The 23,594-nt window shown below is 44.2% G+C and overlaps 1 protein-coding gene across 1 annotated transcript in view; it reads left to right on the forward strand.

The window, feature by feature from the left end:
- The first annotated feature begins 3,788 nt into the window (after positions 1 to 3,788).
- The window catches only part of ADAMTS18 (ADAM metallopeptidase with thrombospondin type 1 motif 18), a 152,817-nt gene continuing 133,011 nt past the window's right edge, over positions 3,789 to 23,594 (forward strand). Inside the window, exon 1 of the mRNA XM_081217380.1 lies at positions 3,789 to 4,331. Coding sequence (XP_081073506.1) covers positions 3,900 to 4,331 — 432 coding nt within the window. The 5' untranslated portion in view covers positions 3,789 to 3,899. The remainder of the gene's footprint in view (positions 4,332 to 23,594) is intronic.

Genomic DNA, 23,594 nt, shown 5'->3' on the forward strand with positions numbered 1-23,594 from the left:
CTTTTTGGGTAGCGAGGTACTCTGGAGCCCAGCCCAGCCCAGCCCAGTTTCCTCAACCTTATCAAGGGGTTAATAAGGCCCACCTTTGCAAGGAGAGGGTCCGAGGTGAGCGAGATAAAGCAGAGGAGGACAGCTGGAGGTACTGAGAGCGCTAAATACCTGGGCTGTCTCGCCAGGAGACTTGTAAAACAGAAGTCTGCACCGGCAGCGAGAGAAGCCGCGCCACTCACCTGAGCTGCCGCCTTGCTCGGCTCATCCCTCCGTGCGCTTCAGTGACGTTTTCCCAGCCTGGCCCAGGGCGCTCCCCTCCCTCCCTCGGCGGTCGCTCCCTCCCTCCCCCTTCCTCTCCCCCAGCCTCCCCTCCCCGTGCGCCCCCTCCCTCGGAGCGGGAGCGGGGAATCCCACGCCCTTGCACCAGCCCGGGGGCTCGGACGGGCCCGGGAGCCGCTGGTCGCCAATCACCGTGCGGTGGAGAGGCGGGCGCTCGGCTCCGGCGCGCTGGGGGAGCCAGCTGGCTCTGCTGGCCCCGGGAGCCTCAGACTCTCACACCCGACACAGAAAGACGCACGGACGGGAGGGCAGGCGCGAACAGAGTCCGCCGGCCGTCTGCGCTCGGAGGCGCGCGCCAGCCCTGGCCCGGGGCTCCCCCGTGCCGCCTCCGGGAGCCGCAGGCGGCGCTGTGCAGACCGGCGCCGGCGGGAGGGAGGGCGCGCGGGCGGCCGGAGCTGGGGAGGCCCGGCGCGCCCGGCCCGCGATGTGAGCGGCGGCGGCTCCCACCTGGCGCCGCACCTGGAGCGCCGCGCTCCGGGGCGGCGGGGAGGATGTGCGCCGCCCGCAGCCGCCGCGCCCGCACCTGACCATGGAGTGCGCCCTCCTGCTCGCGTGCGCCCTCCCCGCCGCCCGCTCGGGCCCGCCGTGGGGGCCGGCGGGACGGGGGCGCGTGGCTAAGGCAGGTGCCCGGCGGGGAGGCGTCGATGGCGGGTGGCCGGGGACCCCAGCCCCGCCGCGCCCCTCACGCACGGTGTCACCTTTTCTCTTGCAGGCGCTCCAGCTCTGCTGCCTTTGCTGTGCGTCGGTCGCCGCAGCCTTAGCCAGTGACAGCCGAGGCGGCGGCGGCAGCGGATTAAACCACGGTTCGTATTCGCCCCCCCCGCCCCCCCACAGGAGAGCCTCTCTAGGCACTTTGTCCCTTCCTTCCCCCCAAAGAGAGAAAGGGCAGACGAGGCCACCCCTCCCCCCCACGTGGCAGGTGTGCGCGCGTCCTGGAAGCGGTTCCTGTTTGGAGAGGGGGATGTGGCCCGGACTCTGAACTTATCGGAAGAATCAGTGCCTCAAGCTGCAAGTCACATAAATGAGAAAACAATACTTTCCCTCGTTCACAAACGGCTGGTTTAAAAAAAAAAATTCCGTGCTGCGGTGAGAAATTAGAAAGTGAGTGGATATTGACCAGGTAGCTGATATCAAAGGGCACCTTCCTCATCTGCTTCCTCTTCCGGGAAAGGACATGCCTCCTTCTTCCCCCATCTTCCCTCCCCCCACTTCACTCCTGTCCCCTTTCTCCCTTTCCTTCCTTCTTTCTCCCTTTTCTCTTCCCTCGTATCATTGATTCCCAAAGATGACTTTTAGAGAGAGGAAAGCAGGTAGCCTCTGGCAGGGGGGGGGCGCGGGGGGGGTTGCTTTATCTCCTTTGAAGTTCCCTCGCTTCAGACTTCCAGAACACTCTTTACTTCTGTCATTTATTAACTTCTCCCTGGCACCTGGAAGGAAAATCCTTGTTCCATTGTTCCCATCAGCTCCTGGAGAACAGCTGATTCCTGATCCAAGGTTTCTATAGCAAGACCTTGATGTCTAGCTGGGGTTTTATCATTTTTTAGTCTTGCGGGGTTATCTCCTCTCAGGGGACCAGGGATCATACTGGGGAGAGGGGGGATGGCAGAGTCATGGAGAAAGGCTGTGCCGCCAGGGAGTGGGTGAGTGAGGGGACAGGGGAGAGCCAGGAATTTGCCCTTGAGACATTCACCTTTTGTCCAACCAGAAAAGCTGGCTGCAGTTTCTAAAACAACCCCTCATTGTTTCATCAGGGCCAAATGGCTGGAGGTCCCCTTCACTCCAGCTACCACCTGTAAGGACCTCATCTTTAGGTAGCCCCTGAGCCGATTCATCAGATCACTCACTACAGGGGCTCTGACGGCCCCTCTTCCCATCAGGGACTGAATATTACCATCAGCTGCTCGTTCATTCTCCCCTTGGAAACAAACTAGTAGCAGGTGTCTGGGTGGGGGGCTTTGCAGGCTGATTCTGCAGACCGCTGGCTGGTTAAGGCTTCTGCGTGTTCTCCCAGCTAAGAGCAGGCAGAGTTTCAGATGGCTTTGGTCAAGGAGGTAAGAATCAGCTTATAGAGACTGTGTCTGAGCACATGTCAGGGATGTTTTTCACAATTAGGTTTTAATATGGGCGAGGGAGAAGGTGGTTTGTCCCTAGGAAAAAGCTGTATTTAATCAAAAGCCACATACCAGGAAAACAGCATAGTAGCAATTTTTAAGAGAAGAGAAATCATGTATATCCTGCTCAGTTTTTTTAAGGTTCAGAGAAAAACATTTTTTTCAATTGCTTTTTAATATGCATGTCAATTAGATAGTATTTCTAGTTAAAGGAGTGAAGAAGAAAATGGGGAGGACGGCAAGAACATTGTAAGAATGAATTTCTCAAGCAATGTGAGTAACAGATGGTTCGTACACAGAACATAGTTGAAAATTATTGTCATATTGGGATTTTTTTTTCTAATGTAGGACCAATTAGAGTATCACTCGTTGATCCCTGCTAGCTACAGGGCTTCTGTTCATTCCTTAGCTTTTTTCTTTCTTTTCTCTTCTTGTTTTTTTTTTCTTTTTCCTTTTTTCCGGTTGTTGACTATTTTGGGAAAAGGGAAATTCCTCTTGCTTTTCCTCCAGTAACCAAGGACCCAAGTGACTCAAACATGCCTCTTGGTTACTCAGAATCTTTCTAAACACGGTCCAAATTAGTTTCCCGTTCTGTGCCTAGAAAGTTGAAATACAGAGCGTTTTTTAATGGGCAGAGGGCATATTCCAAATCATCTTGTGGGATGATACTTTTCAGTTTCAATGTCGTGTGATAGAAAACAGTTTGCTGGCCTCGTTTTTTTCAAGCAGCAAATTGTTTAACTTCTCTTCTCTGGGACAAGCAGTAATTAGCGCTGCTCTAGGGAGCAACAGTGAAGGTATTTTTAAACACGTCTTTCCAGGTGTCCCCTGATCTGACACGCCCCCACCAACATGTCTGAGCAATTTTCAGCAACGGACTGTAGTGGGAAGTTCTGACAATTTCGAGGCATTTTTATGTATCCACTCTATTTTACGCTTACAATTAAATGGAATTGTCCCAGGGAAAGCTCCTTTGTAAAACGTTGAGTGATACAAGTGCTGGAGTTTTATTATCACATATAATTAATATGGGAAACATAAAACTACAGTTACTTGTTAATTACCTGAGACTTCATCTCAAGTTACTCAGTGCTGTGAGTTACATTTGAAATTTAAACTCTGTCCCCCCCACCCCAGTGCTCCCAATGTAGTTTAAACACAAAGGTATCATCTTGGAAAAAAGTGTTCCTTTCTTGGCTTTGTGGTTTTTATAGTTATTAATACTGTCTCCCCCAAATCAACTTTTATGTATGGATGACGCTATGACTAATACATAAAAAGTCCACCTCTCTCTGCAGACCATGAGAGTTGTGGCATTTTCCATGAAACATTCTTGACGTTCAACAAGACGGTGCTTGACTCTTAGTTTCTGTAGGAATTGCTGTGGCAGAGCTAATTGTCAAGATCACAGAATTCTCCTTGTCATGAGCTGCTCTGAATTATATGTAGTTGAGGTGCATGGCAACAGAACAAGTATCTTTCAGCTGTGTGTTGCTCTTTGCCAGCCTTTTGGAAAGGGACCCTCGGGCACTGTGGGCTGTGGGTGCTGACGGCGAAACCTTTCCCATTGCAGATTACGTCTTTGTCACGCCGGTAGAAGTGGACTCGGGCGGGTCCTATGTTTCACACGACATCGTGCACAGCGGCAGGAGAAAGCGGTCGGCGCAGAGTGCCAGCAGCTCCCTGCATTACCGACTTTCAGCATTTGGACAGGAGCTACACTTAGAACTTAAGCCCTCGGCGATCTTGAGCAGTCACTTTATCGTCCAGGTACTTGGAAAAGATGGTGCTTCAGAGACTCGGGAACCCGTGGTGCCAAGATGTTTCTATCAGGGATTTATCAGAAACGACAGCTTGTCCTCCGTCGCTGTGTCTACATGTGCCGGCTTGGTAAGCACCCCCTGCTCCCTCTTGCCTGTGTTTTGTGTAACTGGAATGAACAGATGTCTGCAATCCTAAGTACTCTTGCAGCCAGCTCCACACATTCACACTGTCAGCTTTGATACGTATAATATTCTCAATTGAATTAATCTAATCTGCTCCCAGAAAAAGAAAATCTATCGAAAAGAACTTTAATTACCATTTAGAACGTTCTTTTGATGTTTAATGGTCTGGGCCTCTTCATTTTCCATGTTTGAGATGATCCCCCAAGGAAATTAATTTGATGGATGCCATTCGCTTTGGAAAGTCTTGAGAGACCAGGCTTTATATAAATCTAACAAGCTGCGTGCCTCTACAGTGCTTTGAAACAGGGAAAACTGTGTTTAATGCAAAAGTGCATTCACTGCCCTGGGAAGCCCAACCTTCCCTGTGGAAGGGAGGCCTCTTGTTTTCTTTCAACTAATCTGTTCATGTTGTCCTGCTCGCATAAGGCGTCCTTTTTGAGTGTGTTGTGGTGTGTTCAGGGGCTGGTGGGATTAAGTGTGGCATCCGGGAAGGCAGGACACTTAACGCTTGTCCCAAATGTTTTTATTTCCTCTTGTGTAATCCTCAACTCTTGGGCTCGAGACCAAGAATATTGGTATAAATGATGCTTGTCTCAGGATTCAGTCATCTGTGAGACAATAAATGGTGATCTGGGTTGATTTCATCTTGTGTTGCAATTGAGAAGTGTCTGTAATGACAGAAGAGTTTGTGTGTGTTGAGACACACCATGGTCATGCTATGGTGTGGCTAGAAGAAGGAAAATGTGAGAAAGCCCAGCTGAGGATGTAGTTAGTGTAAAGTACATGATACATCATGACTGAGCAAGAGGGAGGGGCTTAGGTGCTGGTGAATGAAGACTCCCATGTTCTTGGCTAGCTGAAACTTTATTATTTAACTTTTTTGTTTTCATATTGTGACTTGACACGTCGTTAAAATCTTTTATCACAACCAGAGTTACGATATTTTTTCGTATGGTCTTTAAACTATAGAGCGAAGCAAAGATTTAACAATTCCCGGCTAAGCTGGATCTGTTTAAATGAACAATATGGCTTACTAGTGACCTATATATTCTAAGATAGTTACACACACCTAGGCAGCCCGCACACACGTGAATATATCTTGTTTTTGTTGTTTGGTTGGTTTGGTTGTCATAAGTCTCCTGCTCGTTTGGGAGCATCCTCCTCTTTTCCCTCTCTTCTGTCTATTCCAGTATCCTTATGTCTTCAGAAGGAGGTTAGGCCCTCCATCACAGTGGCTTAAACTATCCCATTCCAGATAACCCAGTGGTTAAGAGTAGTCTGTCTGGGCTTCCCTGGTGACGCATTGGTTGAGAGTCCGCCTGCCGATGCAGGGGACACGCGTTCGTGCCTTGGTCCGGGAGGATCCCACATGCCGCGGAGCGGCTGGGCCCGTGAGCCATGGCCGCTGAGCCTGCGCGTCCGGAGCCTGTGCTGCGCGATGGGAGAGGCCACAACAGTGAGAGGCCCGCGTACCGCAAAAAAAAAAAAAAAAGTAGTCTGTCCAAGTTCATCTTTCATACCAGCCCTTACCAGTAGGACCTTGGGCAAGTTATGAATCTCTCTGTGTCGTAGTGTCTCTCTCTCTACAATGGGAATAACAAGGGGGTTTACAGCACCGTGGGGATAAAGTGACTTCTTACATGGAAAGTGCTACAGCAGCTCTTGGAAGGAGCTTATCTCCCCGTGGTTAATGCGCTCAATATTCCACTTTCTGTGAGTGATAGGAAATCTGACCAATTATCCCATATTCATAGATGTTAGGTTGTTTCTCCTAAGAAGGAGATTCACTTTTGAACAGGGAATGACCACTTAACACATAGAATGAGGCAAGTTAAAAAGTTCCATCTTTGGGCTGAAGGTGAAAGAAGTCATTGGCAACCACATCTGCCCGTGTATAAGGCCGATATAATTTTTTTTCTTTGCATACCAATCTGATTTTTGTTTGTTTTTATCTTTTTAATTCAATTTTTATTTTATATTGGACTGTAGTTGATTTACAATGTTGTGTTAGTTTCAGGGGTACAGCAAAGTGACTGAGTTATACATATACATATATGCATTCTTTTTCAGATTCTTTTCCCATATAGGTTATTACTGAATATTGAGTAAAGTTCCCTGTGCTATACAGTAGGTCCTTGTTGATTACCTATTTTATATATAGCAGTGTGTATATGTTAACCCCAAACTCCTAATTTATCCCTCCCTCCCACCTTTCCACTTTGGTAACCATAAGTTTGTTTTCAAAGTCTGTGAGTCTGTTTCTTTTTTGTAAATAAGTTCATTTGTATCCTTTTTTTTAGATTCCACATATAAGCAAAATCATATATTTGTCTTTCTCTGTCTGACTTACTTCACTTAGCATGATCATCTCTAGGGCCATCCATGTTGCTGCAAAGGGCATTTCATTCTTTTTTAATAAGGCTGTTATAAATTGAAATCATGAAACTCACAATCTGTTCCTACTTTTCAACAAGCCAGCCACATATACTTAATTAACTTTAGTTCTGTAGGCCTCAGTTTCCTCTCCTGAGCCATGTGAAACTATTTCTAAGACCACGGCCATCTCCAGGCATCTGACTCCAATTATCCAATTGTTTGGGCCCATGGGGCATGGGGTAGGGAGAGGATCAAGCTTATCCCCCTTGCATTACCCACCTCCCCAAGTCCCTGCCGAACAACAGCAAAATACAGACACAGCCATCCTCAATCAAACAATAGGAAAAGTAAAACAAGAGGACAAAATCACGAATGAGAAGCTGAGACACTGCTCTGTATTAATGTCTGTAACTTCTACTGAAGTATAATGTATATACAGAAAAGTGCAAAAATGTATATACAGAAAAATGCAAAAATCGTGGAGTACAGCCTAATGAATTTTTACAAAGTTCACATCGCTGTAACCAACAACCAGATCAAACAGGACATTACCAGTGTCCCAGAAGACCCCTACCGCACATCCCCTTCCAGTCACTGTCCACCAGAAGTAACCACTATCCTAATTTGTAACATAGCTTAAGTTCGCCTATTTAAAATTTTTTTACCTAAGAGAGGGTCATACAATAAATCCTCTGTATGAATATTCTACATTGTTTCCATCTAATTGTTGGTGGCATTTAAATTGTTTCCAGTTTGGGGCTGTTAGGAGGAGTAATACTAAACATTCTCATCTATGTCTTTTGGTCAGCTTATGGACACATTCTGTTGGAAACATACCAAAGACTGAAGTTGCTGGGTCATAGGTTAATATATATGTTCTCCCTAAAGCAAAATAGCGGTCAGTGTGGTCAGTGTTCGTTTGTTGGTTTTGCAGCTAGCCCTTACACAGGCAGCATTCACCCTAAGCAGGGAGAGTGGCACCACCCAGTGCCTTCCCCAGGAACTGCACTTACCACTATTTTCCTAGGTTCTGCCAAACAGCTTTTCAGAGCGGTTGCACTCATTTACACGGCCATCAGCAGTGTATAAGAGTTCCAGTTGCTCCACATTCTCATCAACACTTGCTGTTGTCTGTCTTTTCCATTTTTGCCACTCCCATTGATGATGTGAAGCAATATCACACAATAGGTTTAGTTTGCATTGTTCTGATGGTTAATGAAGTTGAGTATCCTTTCTTATGCCTGCTGGCCACTTATATACCCTCTTTTGTGATATCATATATGGACAAGAAGTATTATACGGGTTTTCCCTGTTATCTGAACGTAGAGTGTTCCTATGAAATCTTTTGTAAGCCAAAATTACAAAAGCAAAGAAGCAATTACCTTAGGACACATCTTGGCAATGAATGCACAAAATAAATTGACATAAAGCACAAGTGCTCACATAGTTCAGAGCTACAGTGGCTTGATGCAGAGATTCTTAGTGCAGTTCCTGGGGAAGGAGCTGGGTGGTGCCACTCTCCCTGCTGAGGGTGAGGCTGCCTGTATAAGGGTTAGGTGCAGAACCAGCAAACAAACACTGACCACACTGATCGCTATTTTGCTTTGGGTTTTTTTTTTTTCCCATAAAAACGAAAATCCTCTTTGTATTTCTTTTGGTTAGCAAAAAACAGGTGCTAATTGGGTTTTTCGTAAAAGCAAAGTGACACAAAGCAAACTTGTGAAAGTGGAGGACTCCTGTAAATGTTTTCAGCCCAAATTGTGGTGCTTTTTCCTTTCTTTGTGAATAGAAACAAGACTTCTGAGCAAAAACACCTTTGCCAACTTAGCATCTTTGATATCATGGCTTTGCATCTCTAACAGTGCGTTGACCTGCATATGAAACACTATTGAATAGCAATAGTGAACCCTGGGAAATCACTTGAGGCTCCACATTGAGGAATCACTTCTCTAGGCCCATTGAGAGATGGGGATGGAGGGAAATAATCACTCCAGGAGGAAGAATTTTTCCTTCTAGCTACCCAGAACCCATGAACACTGCTCACCTTCTTTGGTCAAACAGGGGGTTCCTAAAGTGAATTAGCAAGTGCTGTAATGCATTCAGATTAGTGTATGATTCAAGGGTTCAGGAGATGGGCAGGTCTCTAACATGCTTGGTGGATGGGCAGGTCTCTTACACGCTTATCAAAGTTCACAAGCCAGAAGAGATAAACGACTCTTCTTCCACGAATACAGAAACTGACATGAGGTGAAGGAAACTGAGATGAATCTTCTTCCACCTGAAGTGTCTGCATTGGTGTTTCACCAAGAGGGCGTCTGGCAACTGGCGTCAGAGTGACTTTCAAGGTTCTAGCAATTTCCTAGTGTGCATCAGTGTGTATTAAAAAAATGATAAGTCCCCTTTAGATAATAGAGTACTGACAGGAAAGCTAACCATTATCTTGACTTGCTAGGGAAACCCCAAGAGCAAGTGAGAAAGGGTGGAGGGGTTCTAATAGTGAAATATATTTGCATACATACATATTCCAGTTAGAATTTCTCCAGCAGGGAATTTAATAACTCAGAATTAAACTGTACTCAAAATAGTCTCTTAAAATGTACCCCCCCACACACTATGGGTCTCATTTTATTCAGGAGTTAAGTAGGCAGTTATTTACTTGGAATAATCCATCAAACAGGAGTTGCAAACTTCCATGAGTGAATCCTGGCTACTGTTATATCTGGAGGGGGTGTTTTTTAAAATTTTTATTGGAGTACAGTTGCTTTACAATGTTATGTTAGCTTCTACTGCACAGCAAGATGAATCAGCCATACTTACACATATATCCCATCCCTTTTGGATTTCCCTCCAATTTAGGACACCACAGTGCATTAAGTAGAGTTCCCTGTGCTATACTGTATGTTCCCATCAGTTGTCTATTTTATACATAGTATCAATAGTGTATATGTGTCAATCCCAATCTCCCAATTCCACACCTCTTCTTTCCCCCTTGGTATCTGTATGTTTGTTCTCTACGTCTGTGTCTCTATTTCTGCTTGGCAAATAAGGTCATCTATAAGATTTTTCTAGGTTCCACATATATACTAATATACATTTGTTTTTCTCTTTCTGACTTACTTCACTCTGTATGACAGTCTCTAGATCCATCCACGTCTCTACACATGACCCAATTTCATTCCTTTTTATGGCCGAGTAATATTCCATCGTATATATGCACCACATCTTCTTTATCCATTCCTCTGTTGATGGACATTTAGGTTGCCTCCATGCCCTGGATATTGTAAATAGTGCTGCTATGAACATTGGGGTTGCATGTGTCTTTTTGAATTATGGTTTCCTCTGGGTATATGCCCAGTAGTGGGATTGCTGGGTCGTATGGTAGTTCTATTTTTAGTTTTTTAAGGAACCTCCATACTGTTCTCCATAGTGGCTGTATCAATGTACATTCCCACCAACAGTGTAGGAGGGTTCCCTTTTCTCCACACCCTCTCCAGCATTTATTGTTTGTAGATTTTTTGAAGATGGCCATGCTGACCAGTGTGAGGTGATACCTCATTGTAGTTTTGATGTGCATTTCTCTAATGATTAGTGATGCTGAGCATCTTTTCATGTGCTTCTTGGCCATCTGTATGTCTTCTCTGGAGAAATGTTGTTTAGATCTTCTGCCCATTTTTGGATTGGGTTGTTTGCTTTTTTGATATTGAGCTGCATGAGCTGCTTGTATATTTTGGAGATTAACCCTCTGTCAGTTGCTTTGTTTGCAAATATTTTCTCCCATTCTGAGGGTTGTCTTTTCATCTTGCTTATGGTATCCTTTGCTGTGCAAAAGCTTTTAAGTTTTTAAAATTTTGAATGCCTTTCAACAGTAACAAGCTCTCTCCAGCTCACCACTGCCCCCTGTGTCTGGCTGCCTTACATACACCCTGTGAAGGTTATCTAGGTTTGCAGAACTTTGTCCCAGAGTCTCAGGGTTGCAGATGAGCCCAATCTAATCACTGTCTGCCATGCACGTTCTTTTGACCATATCCAGCTTCTCCTTGACCACCATGTTGATGAAACTGTCATTACATCCAGGAAGCCTATGCCATTGTCAGGAGACCCTTCATCTTGATGTTGAACTACATTCAACCTGCCTTCTTATGACTTTCACCTGTATTTCTTAATTTCGTTTTCTGGGATGCTAGGACAAACCTGTGTCTTTCTTCCTACATAGGAGATCTCAAAGACCCTTTTGCCCCCAATTTTTCTACCTCGGCATTCCTTTTTCAGGAAGACGGTAATTTTCAGAGTGTGGTCAGCTGGATTAGCTTAACTTGAGGTGTTGAAAATGTCAATGTCTTTACATACAACAGAAGGTCAGGGAGGCTGGGCCCAGGAGTATGTATTTTTAATTCTCCAAGTGATTCTAATACATATTAACATTAGAGAACCATTGGATTAAGACATTGGACATATAGGCAAGTTTTTTTCTTAATTGCTGTTGGTTTGACAGACTGAGCCCATTTCTGCAACTTAGTAGAAATGTCACATTTGGAGAACTGACCGGAAAGATACACTGAATGACTCTGTCATTCAACTATTGATGGGCTTCTGTTATATCAGGCAGTGTTCAGGGCACAGGGTGGAAAAAGCTGCAAGCAAGGTGGATGCTGTATTCTGTGTCACTGGATTTCATTCTAAGGAAGAAATGGAGTGGTGATATTAGACCCAGAAATGCTATTTTATTTTGAACCAGGCTGTGATTCAGCAGAGCCCTGGAACAAAGGGTTCATGGAGTATGGTTTTAGGTTAGGATGTTAACAACTCAGAAATGTCCTACGTTAAAGACATTTGCTTAACTCTGTTTAAAAAGTTTCCCTAACTTATTTGACTGTGGAAACTTTTTTTTCAAGGAACCTCTCTTCATAGTCTGGTAGTGACAAGAAAATCACCAAAGCACTAATTCCCAAAAGAGGTACTATAATATTATATATTGATTTCTAACTAAGAGGTATTCCAGCCATAAAAGGGTTTTATGACCCTATAAGTGGTATCATGGTCATATATTCCAATAAAATTCGGGCAACTCTTATTAAGCAAATGTCTTTGCTCTAATACATTTCTCACCTTTTAATGTGCTAATGTGCATTGTGAAGCTCCAAGAGGCGGAATTTTGATACTAATTTGACTACTTCCCCATCCCGTCTTTTAAGCCATGCTTCCATCCACAACTTGCCCAGGGTTCCATGGTTCACCATGAAAGAACAATTCTTAGGTCTGAGATTATTTGTACTTTATTGGTACCCGATGAATCCAGTTACCGCGTACGTCTTCCAGTTGGGAAAATGCACCTCTTGCTTAAATTCTGGACACTCAGCTCCAATGTGAAGATCAAGCCAAGAGGCATGCAAAAATGCCACCCGTATAGCATTTCTGCCCAGATCTGTGATACGTGGGTACTTTACCTCTGATTAATCACTTCAGCAGGGGGCCCAGCTGGCGGGAGTGGTAGAAAGCTGTGCTGTTCCTTTGGCATCTTCTGTCCAGACTCTGATTAGGATCCAGCCTCAGCATCACATCAGGGGCTCAGAGTGGAATACGTATCACGAAATCCCTCCAGCCTTGACTGCCAATGCACTGTCCAATTTTGTCACTTGGTTTTCCTTCCTTTGCTTTTGCTTTGTCTGCAACAATTAAACCATAAGTGGTGTTTCTCTTCCATGGCTGGCTGCCCTAATGTCCCCATTGTCTCTTTCTTAGTGGTGGCCTTTTTGGACTATGACGGCAGGGACCCCTTCTCCGGAGAGCCTAGGTCCCTGAAAGGAGCTTTGGAAGCAGTTGGTTTCAATAGGCAGTAGGGGAACACTTTGATCTCCTTTTTTTTCAGAAGTATTTTATGACTCAGAAAGCTCAGCCATTGAGTTGTCTGTTGCTGGTCGCCGGCTGCCCGGTAGTCTTTAGAAAGATTTCCATTCATAAAAGGGCTGAAGTTAAATGACCTTAGTCCAGACAGGGCAGAATGAAAGCAGGCTCTTCTGCTTTGTGGGGCCTCGTTAACCAGCAGAGGTTTGCTGCGTGACACACACCCCCTTGGAACTTTTTGGTCACTTGAGAGGATCACGTGAGGTTAAGGATTAGACTGGGTTCTATTTACAAGTTTTTGGACACAGGCTGACCCAAATCAGAGATGTTTTCTTAGGTTATGCCTTGTTTCATCAAGGGTAAAAAGATTTTTTTTTCCTCTTTCCTGTATGCTCCTTTCAGACAGGATGTGTGAAGATGATTATTTGCTCATAACAACACTTTTAGCAAAATGCCAGTCTTTTTCTTAAAAAAATTGCCAAAGTGTTCTGATGATGGGATTTATGATGTACACTAAAGTGGAAATGCCTTTGAACTTAGCTTTCAGTCTCCAATCCTAAGTTTTGTTTTTAATCATGAAAGACTCTTTTTAAAAACAATTACAAAGAAAAATCTAAAATATCAAGATTCATCATTTTGGCAACTGTGTGTAAAGTATCTTGTGAGTTTTATAGATATTTTGACTGTGTCGTGTTTCCTGAGTACCAGTGTCTCTCTAGAAAAATTCAGTTCTCTGAAGACTAGGAAGCGTGTTGTATATTGAACTCGTTCTTTGTGTTATTTTGATATTTAAAACAAATGTAAAGTTCTTTCATCCTAATAAAGCATATCTAGGTTTCATTGAACAAAAAGCAAACAAAAAAACCCACCAAGGTTCTTGCCAGGGGGCGGGACCCCAAGGCTGATTTGAAGGGTGCTCTCATGGGAGGGTGAAAGGCTGTTCCTTCCTCCCCATGCTCTCTGCCTGTTAGAGGATGGCCACTGAAGCATCCGTCTCCCCAAGGGCCACAATTGTGAGTCTTGGGCTCTGCGCCTCAGTTTCCTCATCTGTAAAGAGATGAGAAATGGGCAGTGGTAACTCGCTCTCTCAGGATTGTGACGAGCTGTGAATGAACTCTATCCTCAATTATTCTTTTCATTGTTGTTTGTTTTTGTATTGAGTTATAGTTGGTATACAATATTATAAAGTTACAGATGTTCAATATAGTGATCCACGATTTTTAAGGGTCATACTCCGTTTATAATTATTATAAAATATTGGCTATATTCCCCATATTATACAATATATCCTTGTAGCTTATTTTATATGTAATAGTTTGTACCTCTTACTCTCCTACCCTTATATTGCCCCTCCTCCTTTTCTCTCCCCACTGGTAACCACTAGTTTGTTCTCTATATCTGTGCGAGTTTACTTCGTTTCGTTATATTCACTAGTTTGTTGTAGTTTTGAGATTCCCTGTGTAAGTGATACCATACAGTATTTGTCCTTCTCTGTCTGACTGACTTCACTTAGCATAATACCCTCCAAGTCCATCCATGTTGCTGCAAATGGCACAATTTCATTCTTTTTCAGTAGTATTCCATTGTGTGTGTGTGTGTGTGGAGATACACACACACACATCTTCTTTATCCATTCATCTGTTGATGTACATTTAGGTTGCTTCCGTGTCTTGGCAATTGTAAATCATGCTGCTATGAGCACTGGGGGTGCATGTATCTTTTTGCATTACTGTTGTTGCTTTCAGATATAGACCCAGGAGTGGAATTGCTGTGTCATATGGTAGTTCCTTGATTATTCTTGACTTTGGTCTCTGAGAGGGTCTAGGAAGGAAATGGTAATTGAAGCTCCTGCCCTGGAGCCTTTTCAAGCTCGTCAGAACAGGAAATGAGCCCTTGGATGTTGGCAATCATCCTGGTGAGAGTCCTGGGGGTTTTGTGGGGGAAGGTAACTACTACTTGATCAACTATGAAGACATAAAATGAGAGGAAGATAAAGAATCAAAGAGGAAGGAGCAAAGAAATCGATAAAGATGGGGATCAAGGCACATAAGATAAAGCAGGGCAGTGTAATGGCTTTGAACTCAGACTCTGAAACCCCAACTGTGGCCTTTACTGTGTGACCCAGGTCAAATTATTTACCCTCTCTGGGCTTAATTTCTTCCCTGGCCAGATGAAGATAATGGTAGTTCCTCCCTCAGGTTTATGGATGCTTAATTGAAACAAAAATGGTCCGTGAACAATGCTAAAAAACAGTGCCTGGCACATAGTAATAATACTGATAGTGTGGTAACATATCAAGTAGTAATTGGTATTATTGTAGCAGAATTGGCTAATGCCAATCCACCTTACTACCCACAGACAGTAAAGTTTTAGTCTAGATATTAATAAGTTTATATTGATTGAGCATGTATTGAATTATTAAAACTGGCACTGTGGAGAGGAAGATTCAGCTAAGACACAGATGAGGCCTTAATGGTATTTAACCACCAGTCGGCATATTGCTATTCAAGGTCTAATGTAGCAATTTTTTTTTCCCATGCGCTTGAAAAAGACTTGGGCACTTTGGAGGGGAAAAAAACTACATATATTTAGGCTCCGCCTCTGAACATTCAGTAGGTACTATGTAGAGCCTGTGTGTCCACTTGAATAAAGGAAAGAAAAGCTTCGCAGAGGGTTCCGGGGGCACTGGGGACTGTGAATCGTTGTCCTAAAGAAGTCTGCAAAGAACCTTCTCCGGGGAGATAGAAGACTAGTGGAACATGCTTTTGGAGAATTGTTTTTGCTTTTGGAATGCATCACACCTTGTAAGTGTGGTCATCGATGCTCTGACTGGCATTAGGCAGTGTGTGTACTAAGGGGGGCAGGTAGGGGTGGCTAATGTGAATCCAAATGTACAGATGGTTCTTGTTTCTATATTATAGGACTTCTCAGTGACAAGTATTAGAACAACTCCACCTTGAACTTGGTTAAGCATAAGAAAATATATTTTTTGGCCCTGGGATAAACTTTCTTCACTCTCTCTCTCTGTCTCTCCCCCTCCCCCTCCGCCTCCCCTCCCTCCCTCCCCTCCCCCTCCCCTCCCCCTCCCCTCCCCCTCCCTCTCCTCCCACCCCCTTCCTCCTCGTTCCTTCTTCCCCTCCCCCACCTTGTACTAGATGACTAGCTTTCAGCAAGGCTGGACCCAAGCCACCCAATGACATAATCACTGCCCCCTTTCTATCAGTCTTTCAGCTCTTTTTGCTCTTCCATCTTGCCCTCCTGCGTGCAGGACCACCCGAATTCCAGACGTGATTCAGACGTTTCACTGGGTGCCTGGTACCTCGTGTGACTTACGGAGCAGTAACTCCGCAGTTGTAACCTATATCCTGCGTGAGAACAAGTGGGTGGGGCTCTGGGCTGCATTTGCTCTCCCACCTGTCAGTAAGCCTCAGAGGGCCACAGTCAAACCATCTGTGTGTCCAAACAAGACTAAATCGTATTTTGGTTTCTGTATTGGCATGTGAATTAACGCACAGAAGGAGGTCTGGGATCATGCACCGCAAGCCAAGAGCTCCACAGTTACCTCTCAGTTTGAAGCTCTTTTTGAAACCAGAGTTGATTCTTTCTGTTGTGTGTGTGCCCTTAGAATGTACATAAATGTGTTAGCCAGTACTCTTTCTGAAGCACTTTTTTTTGGTGGAAAAGAAGTGCTTAAAAATAATGTGTATCTTGGAGTTCCTTATCACGACATAAGCATCTGTCTTATTATTTTAACTGCTGTATATGTAATCATTCCCTTCAGATTAATATATTTGTTTCCAGTTTTTTTTTTTTTTTTTTTTTGCTGTTGCTGAAAGAGCATGCATATATATGGGTCTTCTTTGTGTGTGTGGCAGGGGGTGTTATTTTTTTAACATCTTTATTGGAGTATAATTGCTTTACAATGTCGTGTTAGTTTCTGCTGTACAACAGAGTGAATCAGCTGTATGTATACATATATCCCCATATCCCCTCCCTCTTGAGCCTCCCTCCCACCCTCCCTTTCCCACCCCTCTAGGTCATCACAAAGTATTGAGCTGATCTCCCTGTATATGCATCTTCTTAGTTGCATGCAATTCTGTATTTTATGAGAGAGACAGACAGAAAGACCTACTTTGTGAAAAGCTGAGATGCCAAACACATATGGGATATAAGCTATGGCCGGAGATTGACTTGCTGATACTGACATTATCCACCCAATATCACTATCACCTTGGTTGTGTAACATGCAAAGTTACTGAGAACTCACTTCATTCTTTGTTTTCCATGAGCCTAAGACAGTGGCTTAGAAAACCAGTTCTCTCCAGTGGAGCATGTGTGCTGGTAAAATTGCATGGTTTCCCACCATCAACAATAAACAATTTAAGAGAAAACAGTACTGATTAATTCCTGAAGTCCAAGTATAAACAGGCCTAATGTTAACAGTGCACATGAAGGCTCTCATGACCCAAAATATTTGCCTGGGTTTCCTGCACATCTCTGTCCACAAACCCAGGAGTTCCTCCTCAGTTAGATCAAGTTATTCCCATGGAAGCGCGTTCCCACGGTTTTTTCTATCCAGTTACGGGGCCCCGTACACTCAAATACCATAATACAAGTCTGGTGAGAGTGTTCTGTCTGGACTGCATGCTCACCTCTCCTGAAGGGATGCCTTTGATGTATGGAAGGATTTCATGTTCAGCTGAATTCTTTTGATTGCTTATTCATGCCACTGAGCTTTGAAATATCTTATCTGCCCTTATTACCACCGCAAGTCAAGGGGGCATGCTTTCTAATATAAATTATAAAGTGCACATCACTAATTTACTAGAAGCCAGCTATGTGCACACCCTTCTTTAGAACCGGCACTTGAAAGGGATTGAGATAAGCTAGTCAAAGGAGATTATCTCTCTCATTATTTACTGAGTTCTCCCACAGCAGAGTGCTGTTCGAGTGTCTGTGGGTCCATTCTGTGACTTTACAATTCCTCAACTCCCTTTCATATTTTACTTTGTCACTTCGAGGAGGCGAATGAAGAGTTACCCCATATGAATTTCTCTGTCGATAAATAATGAACACAATTTTTATTTCTACCTTGATGGTCGAGTTGAGGTCTGTTATAGGCAGCACAGAGATGTGGCTGAAAGAAAACATTACTGAAATGCGTTCTCCCTCTTTAAATATGCTAATGTATTTTCCTAAGGCTTAGTCTTATCTCAGGGTTTGACAGTCATTGTTTTCCTGTAAAAGGCACTGAAGTAAGATGAATTCCAGTCCCTTTAAAAGGTTCCTTTTGTGCAGAAAGCACATGCTAATTTCTGTTTAATATTATATATTTAGCACTGTCATTTATGATAAAATAATATCTAGATCAGTGAGTCTCAGCATATAGAGCTTTAAAAAAATGTAGATGCCCAGAGCCTACCCCAGGCCAATGAAAGCAGAATAGCTGAGGAGGAGGCCCAGGTATGTGTGTTTTTAAAAGACTCCCCAGTTGATTCTAGTGTGCAGTCACGTTTGAGGACCGCTGCTCTAGATAAATGTCCTCGGGGGCTTTAGAGTTGCTGACACCTTAGAAATGCCTTGTGCAGCAATTTAAGAAGGCAGGGTGGTACGTTAAAATGCATGGGATTTCAGAAGTTCATCTCTTTCACTTAAGAGTTACATGATCTTGGTGAAATTATTCTTTTTAAAGACATTTTATTTTTAATTAATTAATTTATTTTTGGCTGCGTTGGCTCTTTCTTGCTGCTCGTGGGCTTTTCTCTAGTTGCAGCGAGCGGGGACTACTCTTTATTGTGGTGCGCCGGCTTCTCATCGTGGTGGCTTCTCTTATTGTGGAGCACAGGCTCTCAGTGTGCGGGCTTCAGTAGTTGTGGCATGTAGGCTCAGTAGTTGTGGCACATGGGCTTAGTTGCTCCGTGGCATGTGGGATCTTCCCGGACCAGGGCTCAAACCCATGTCCCCTGCATTGGCGGGCAGATTCTTAACCGCTTCACCACCAGGGAAGTCCAGACATTTTATTTTGAAATAGTTTTAGACTCACAAACAGTTGCAAAGATAATATAGAGAGTTCCCATGTATCCTTCACCCAGCTTTGGGACATTATCAAATTATCTGAGAATCTAGTTTCCCTGACTGTAAAGCAGAGATAAAATAATAATAATAATAAAAAAAACCCTTCAAAGTGAAACCGTACACCTAAGGTTGGGACTTGAACCCAGCCAAAACCGACACTGGGACTTGAACCCACTGTCTTTTCATTGAGATCACACACCTGGTCTCAGGACTTAATGAAGCTCCCGTTCTTTCTCTAATTGCAGAAAGGATTCAGTGAGAAAAAGTCATGGGTAAGAAGTGGATTTATTTAGAGAGATACACTTTCCATAGACAGAATGTTGTCCCTCTCAAAAGGCGAGAACGGCCCTGGGAGAAACACACTCCACAGACAGAGTGTGAGCCATCTGAGAAGGCGAGAGTCCCCGAAATATGGATTGGTTAGTTTTTATGGGCTGGGTACTTTCATAGGCTAATGAGTGGGAGGATTATTCCAACTATCTTGAAGAAGAGGCAGAGATTTCCAGGAATTGGGCCACGCCCACTTTCTGGCCTTTTATGGTCAGCCTCGGAACTGTCATGGCGCCTGTGGGTGTGACCTTTAGCATATGCTAATGTATTACAATGAGCACATAATGAGGCTCAACTGGAAGTCGAAACTTCTGCCATCTTGAGCCTAGCTGGTTCTAACCAGTTTATGTTGTATCCTCAAGGGCTATGTCATGCTTTTAGAGGTTGTGCCCCGCCCCCTTCCCTCCTGTTTCAAAAGGGTTACCATGAGAATTAAATGAGATAATGATAACATATAAAAATTGTGGGAGTAGAATTCTAAATTGTCCCCCAAGCTTCCCAGCCCCTGGTATATGCACACCTTCTCCGAGTGATTCGATCAACTGCTAATTTAGGTGCTGCTGGGAAAGGATTTTGCAGATGTAACGAAGGCTTCAAATCACTTGACCTTAAGACAGGAAGATTATCCAGGTAGGTTTGACCTATTCTGTGATCACACAGAATCAGGAAAGGCAGAGAGGTTCGTAGCTAGGGGGATTTGACAGGTGAAAAATTCTCCATTGCTGGCTTTGGAGGTGGAGGGGGCCACGTGGCAAGGAATGCAGGTGGCCTCTAGCTGATGGCCAGCAAGGAAATGGGGCCTTGGTCCTGTAACTAGAAGGGACTGAACTGTGCCAACCATCTGAATGAACTTGAAAGTGGATTCTTTCCCAGAGAAAGGAATGCAGCCTGGCTCAGGCAGAAACCCTGAGCAGAGAAGCTAGTCACACTGTGCCCAGACTTCTGACTTGCAGAACTGTGAGCTAATAAATAGGGGTTATTTTTAAGCTGCTAACTATGTGGTAATTTGTTCTGTAGCAATAAAAAACAAATGCAGAAAACGTCTAGAGTGCTTACTCTGTAGCTGGCTCAAGCACACGGTCCCTTCCCTTTGCAGAGTCACGGTCATCTGAGGTCATCCATCGGCCCCTGACGCTGCCTCGTGGGGCAAGTAGGACAGTAGGTCCAAGGAGAAGCAGCAAGCCTGCTTCGATTTCACTGTTTACAACTGCGTAGGAAATTGGGATCTGTAGCCCGCGGTTTCTCAGGGCACCATGGACACCACTGAGGCGGGGGGAGGGGAGTTTGCTGTGCATGGTAGGATTCTTAGCAGCACCCCAGGCCTCTCCCCACTGGATGCCGGTAACACCCCCTGGCTGTGTCCAAAAATGTTTGCCGACATGGCCAGGTGTTCCCTGGGGACATCATTGTCCCCAGCTGAGAACAACTGATACAACACAATCACAAACTGGCCTCTTTAATAGAATGCATTTACGTAAGTTTATTCTTTTTCAGTGTATAGTTGTTGATCTCAGTGCCATTAAGAATAATGATTTTAGGTACTTCACCTGCTTTTGAGGAATTTAGCCCAGGAGATCGAGACGAACGGTGTCTGGGGGCTGGCAGGTGGATTGGGCGGCAGCAGGAGAACCGTCTGGAAGTATATAGACAGATGTGTATTGGCGTTTGAATTTCACAGTATGCCAACCCAGCCTGCTGAAAATAACTGGGTCTCTGAAGGCACGGGGATATATTTATAAGAAAACGGACTCTTGTATTCTTACGCGGGAGGGAGTCTGACCATGTGGATGTAGGTTAGAAATGTGGATTCCATTTCTGGATTTGCAGCTGAGCTTAGAAAAGAGTTAAATATCCTGTGTGTTCTCTTGATCTAGAGGACTGGGGTCAGTGGGCAGTTCTGGGGATGGAGGGAGAATGTCCTGTATGTTTTGTGATTGTGTGTTCAACCCTAGGAGCCTTGTAAAGGTGTATTAGATTTTTGTATCTACTGCATGGAGTTGGGCAATTTATTATACCTTAACTTCTTAGTACTTGGAGAGGCGAGGTACCTGGAGGTGTTTGGAGAGGTAGGAGCTCTGTTTTGATTGGAGTGCTAGGTAAGAAACCTAATTCCTATGACCTCATAGTCATAGACTCACCAGCTGACCTGATCATTGCATCTATTTCTGTCATCCCTTCTTTGAATAGACCCTTCATCTAAGAGTGAGGAGTACATTGGTCCTATGTAATTTGCAACATTCTTTAAATTACTCAACCTCTTTATGAATATACCAGGGAAGCAAAGTCAAGGTCCCTTTGGGGCTTGTATTCTTAGTTCTCAGTAACGAATTGCTGACATTTCTTCTTTCTTTTCTCTCTATTCCTTCCTCTTTCCCACCCATCTACTCATCTTCTAACCCAAAACATTTATTCCCAGCTTACTATGTGCCTCAGTCCTATCACAGACTATGGAAATACAAAAATGATAATATGGTTCTTAAATTTTAGGATATTCCAATGTGAGAGTGGGGAGTATTGTTGACAGGAATATAAACACATAAGGACAGTGTAACAAAATTAATATAATTGCTAAGGTGTGTTTAAAGAACCATGAGAGCACAGATAAAGTGATGAGACTAATTCTTAATTCGATGGGCAGGCAATTTAAATGATCCCATTAGCCCATGAGGATATATAAATACCAGGTGATCTTATGCACATGACTGTGTAAACTTCATTGCTCACAGGTCAGTTCAGTACCCGATTCCAGCCACTTCTTATCACCTTCCCTGTCACCACTGTGATCGAAGCCACTCTAATCTGGATTCCCACCGCAGCTTCCAATCTGATGATTCTCTTACGTTGTGTCCCTATGAGGTGTTTTTCTCAAGTAGCCACATGATTTCACCTTCCTCTTCTCCACCAGCTAATGGCTTTCCATTACCCATAGTATATAATCCAGATTTCTTACCATGGTCTACAAGGCCCTGTGTGATCTGGCTCCTTTGGCCTGAAGTCCTATATCTTCTCCCATCGTAAACTCCACTCCAGCCCTTCTGATATCTGGGGAAGGAGCAAAGTGCAGTCACAGGAGTGGGGGCCTTTGAACATCCCCAGAGCCCCCCACTCCTGTGATTGCACTTTGCTCTTCCCCCAGATATTCACCTGGTTTCTTCTGACACTTCTTGGCACTTCAGTTCTCTGTGCAAATGTCATCATTGCAGAAAGTTCCCCCCTGACACCTGGTTACTCTCCCTCCCCTGATCTTACTTTATTTTTATTCCTACTCTTTACACATACTACCTGACTGACTTGTTTATTACCTTGCATATGCTGCCTTACGCTCTTAAATATCTGCTCCTTGAAGACTGGAGCTTTGTCTCTGCTGTTCCACAGCTGTGTCTCCAGTGGCTAGAATAATCCCTGGCCACTAGTAGACACTGGATAAACATTTGTTATGTGAATATATGTAATTAATATGCTGGTAATTTAGAAACAGATACATCATTTCTATGTTTGGCATACATCAGGAATTGGATATTTCTTATGCACGCATGCATTCATTGGAAAAACTCATCAGTTGTGTAGCTTTTATATGCAGGTTAGATAATGGAGACTGAGAGAGAGCAGTGGCCACCTATAATTTTCTGTCTGCCCAGCATCTGTTTCCCCAGTCTTCTGGTAAAAACATTGAAGTTTTCCTTGAGGACCTACCTTCCTTACCTGTGCCTTGGAATTGGGTGGAGGTGACTTGTTTTCCATAGTGACCAGTCAGAACATCAGCTATCCTTGACTTCAGTGATTGGTTCAGGGGTGAACATGTAACAGGATCAGAGCCAATAAAATCAATTCTGGGACACCTGGGGGAAGAAGATGGGGTGGAATGTAAGTCCAGAGTTGCAGCCATCTTGTCACCTGATAGTAAAATCATCACAGCCTTGATGTCCAGTTATGCCTGAAATTAAAGTGTGTTGGCCTTTTCATTTGTATGAACCATAAACCCTCACCCCATTTTTTGGATTAATCTAGTTTAACTTTTTTCCCTTTGAAATGAAAGTCCTAACTGTGGTAGGGATGAACAAGTTCTGCACACTTTCTATGAAGAGCTCCTAGACTCCCAGAGAAAATAAGCTTAAGGCAGCCAGGCATTCAGCATGGAGTAGCCGACAGGTAAATGCAATGGGCAGCTTGCCTACGCATTTCATTATCAGCATTTCTTGGGTGTGATGCCCACTGCACAGAGTCTGACTGCCTCTAGAATTGTCAGTATTTGTTCTTTACGGTGCATCTTGGATGCATCGTCTAGCTTGTTGATTCACTATTTTATCTGTCAGTTGTCTTTTTACCACACACCTCTCTGTGTCCACCAACCATGACTGCACAAGGGTTTCAAACAGCCAGTACAAGTGAGCACGTTGTATACCTGTCAGTGAGCAGTTGGAGGGAGATGTAGCCTCCATGGTTGGCTTAGAGGATGACTTCACACTCTGAAACCACTTTTCATTGATTTCTTGGGACGATGACATGTGGAACGTTGTTGTAAAGCAGGAATGCTTATTGATGCATTACGTGGTTCAGCGTTCATACGCCGTTCATTTGTGTCTTG

This window comes from Mesoplodon bidens (assembly GCF_964165515.1).
Source record: "Mesoplodon bidens genome assembly, chromosome: 18".
Taxonomy (NCBI): Eukaryota; Metazoa; Chordata; class Mammalia; order Artiodactyla; family Ziphiidae; genus Mesoplodon; species Mesoplodon bidens.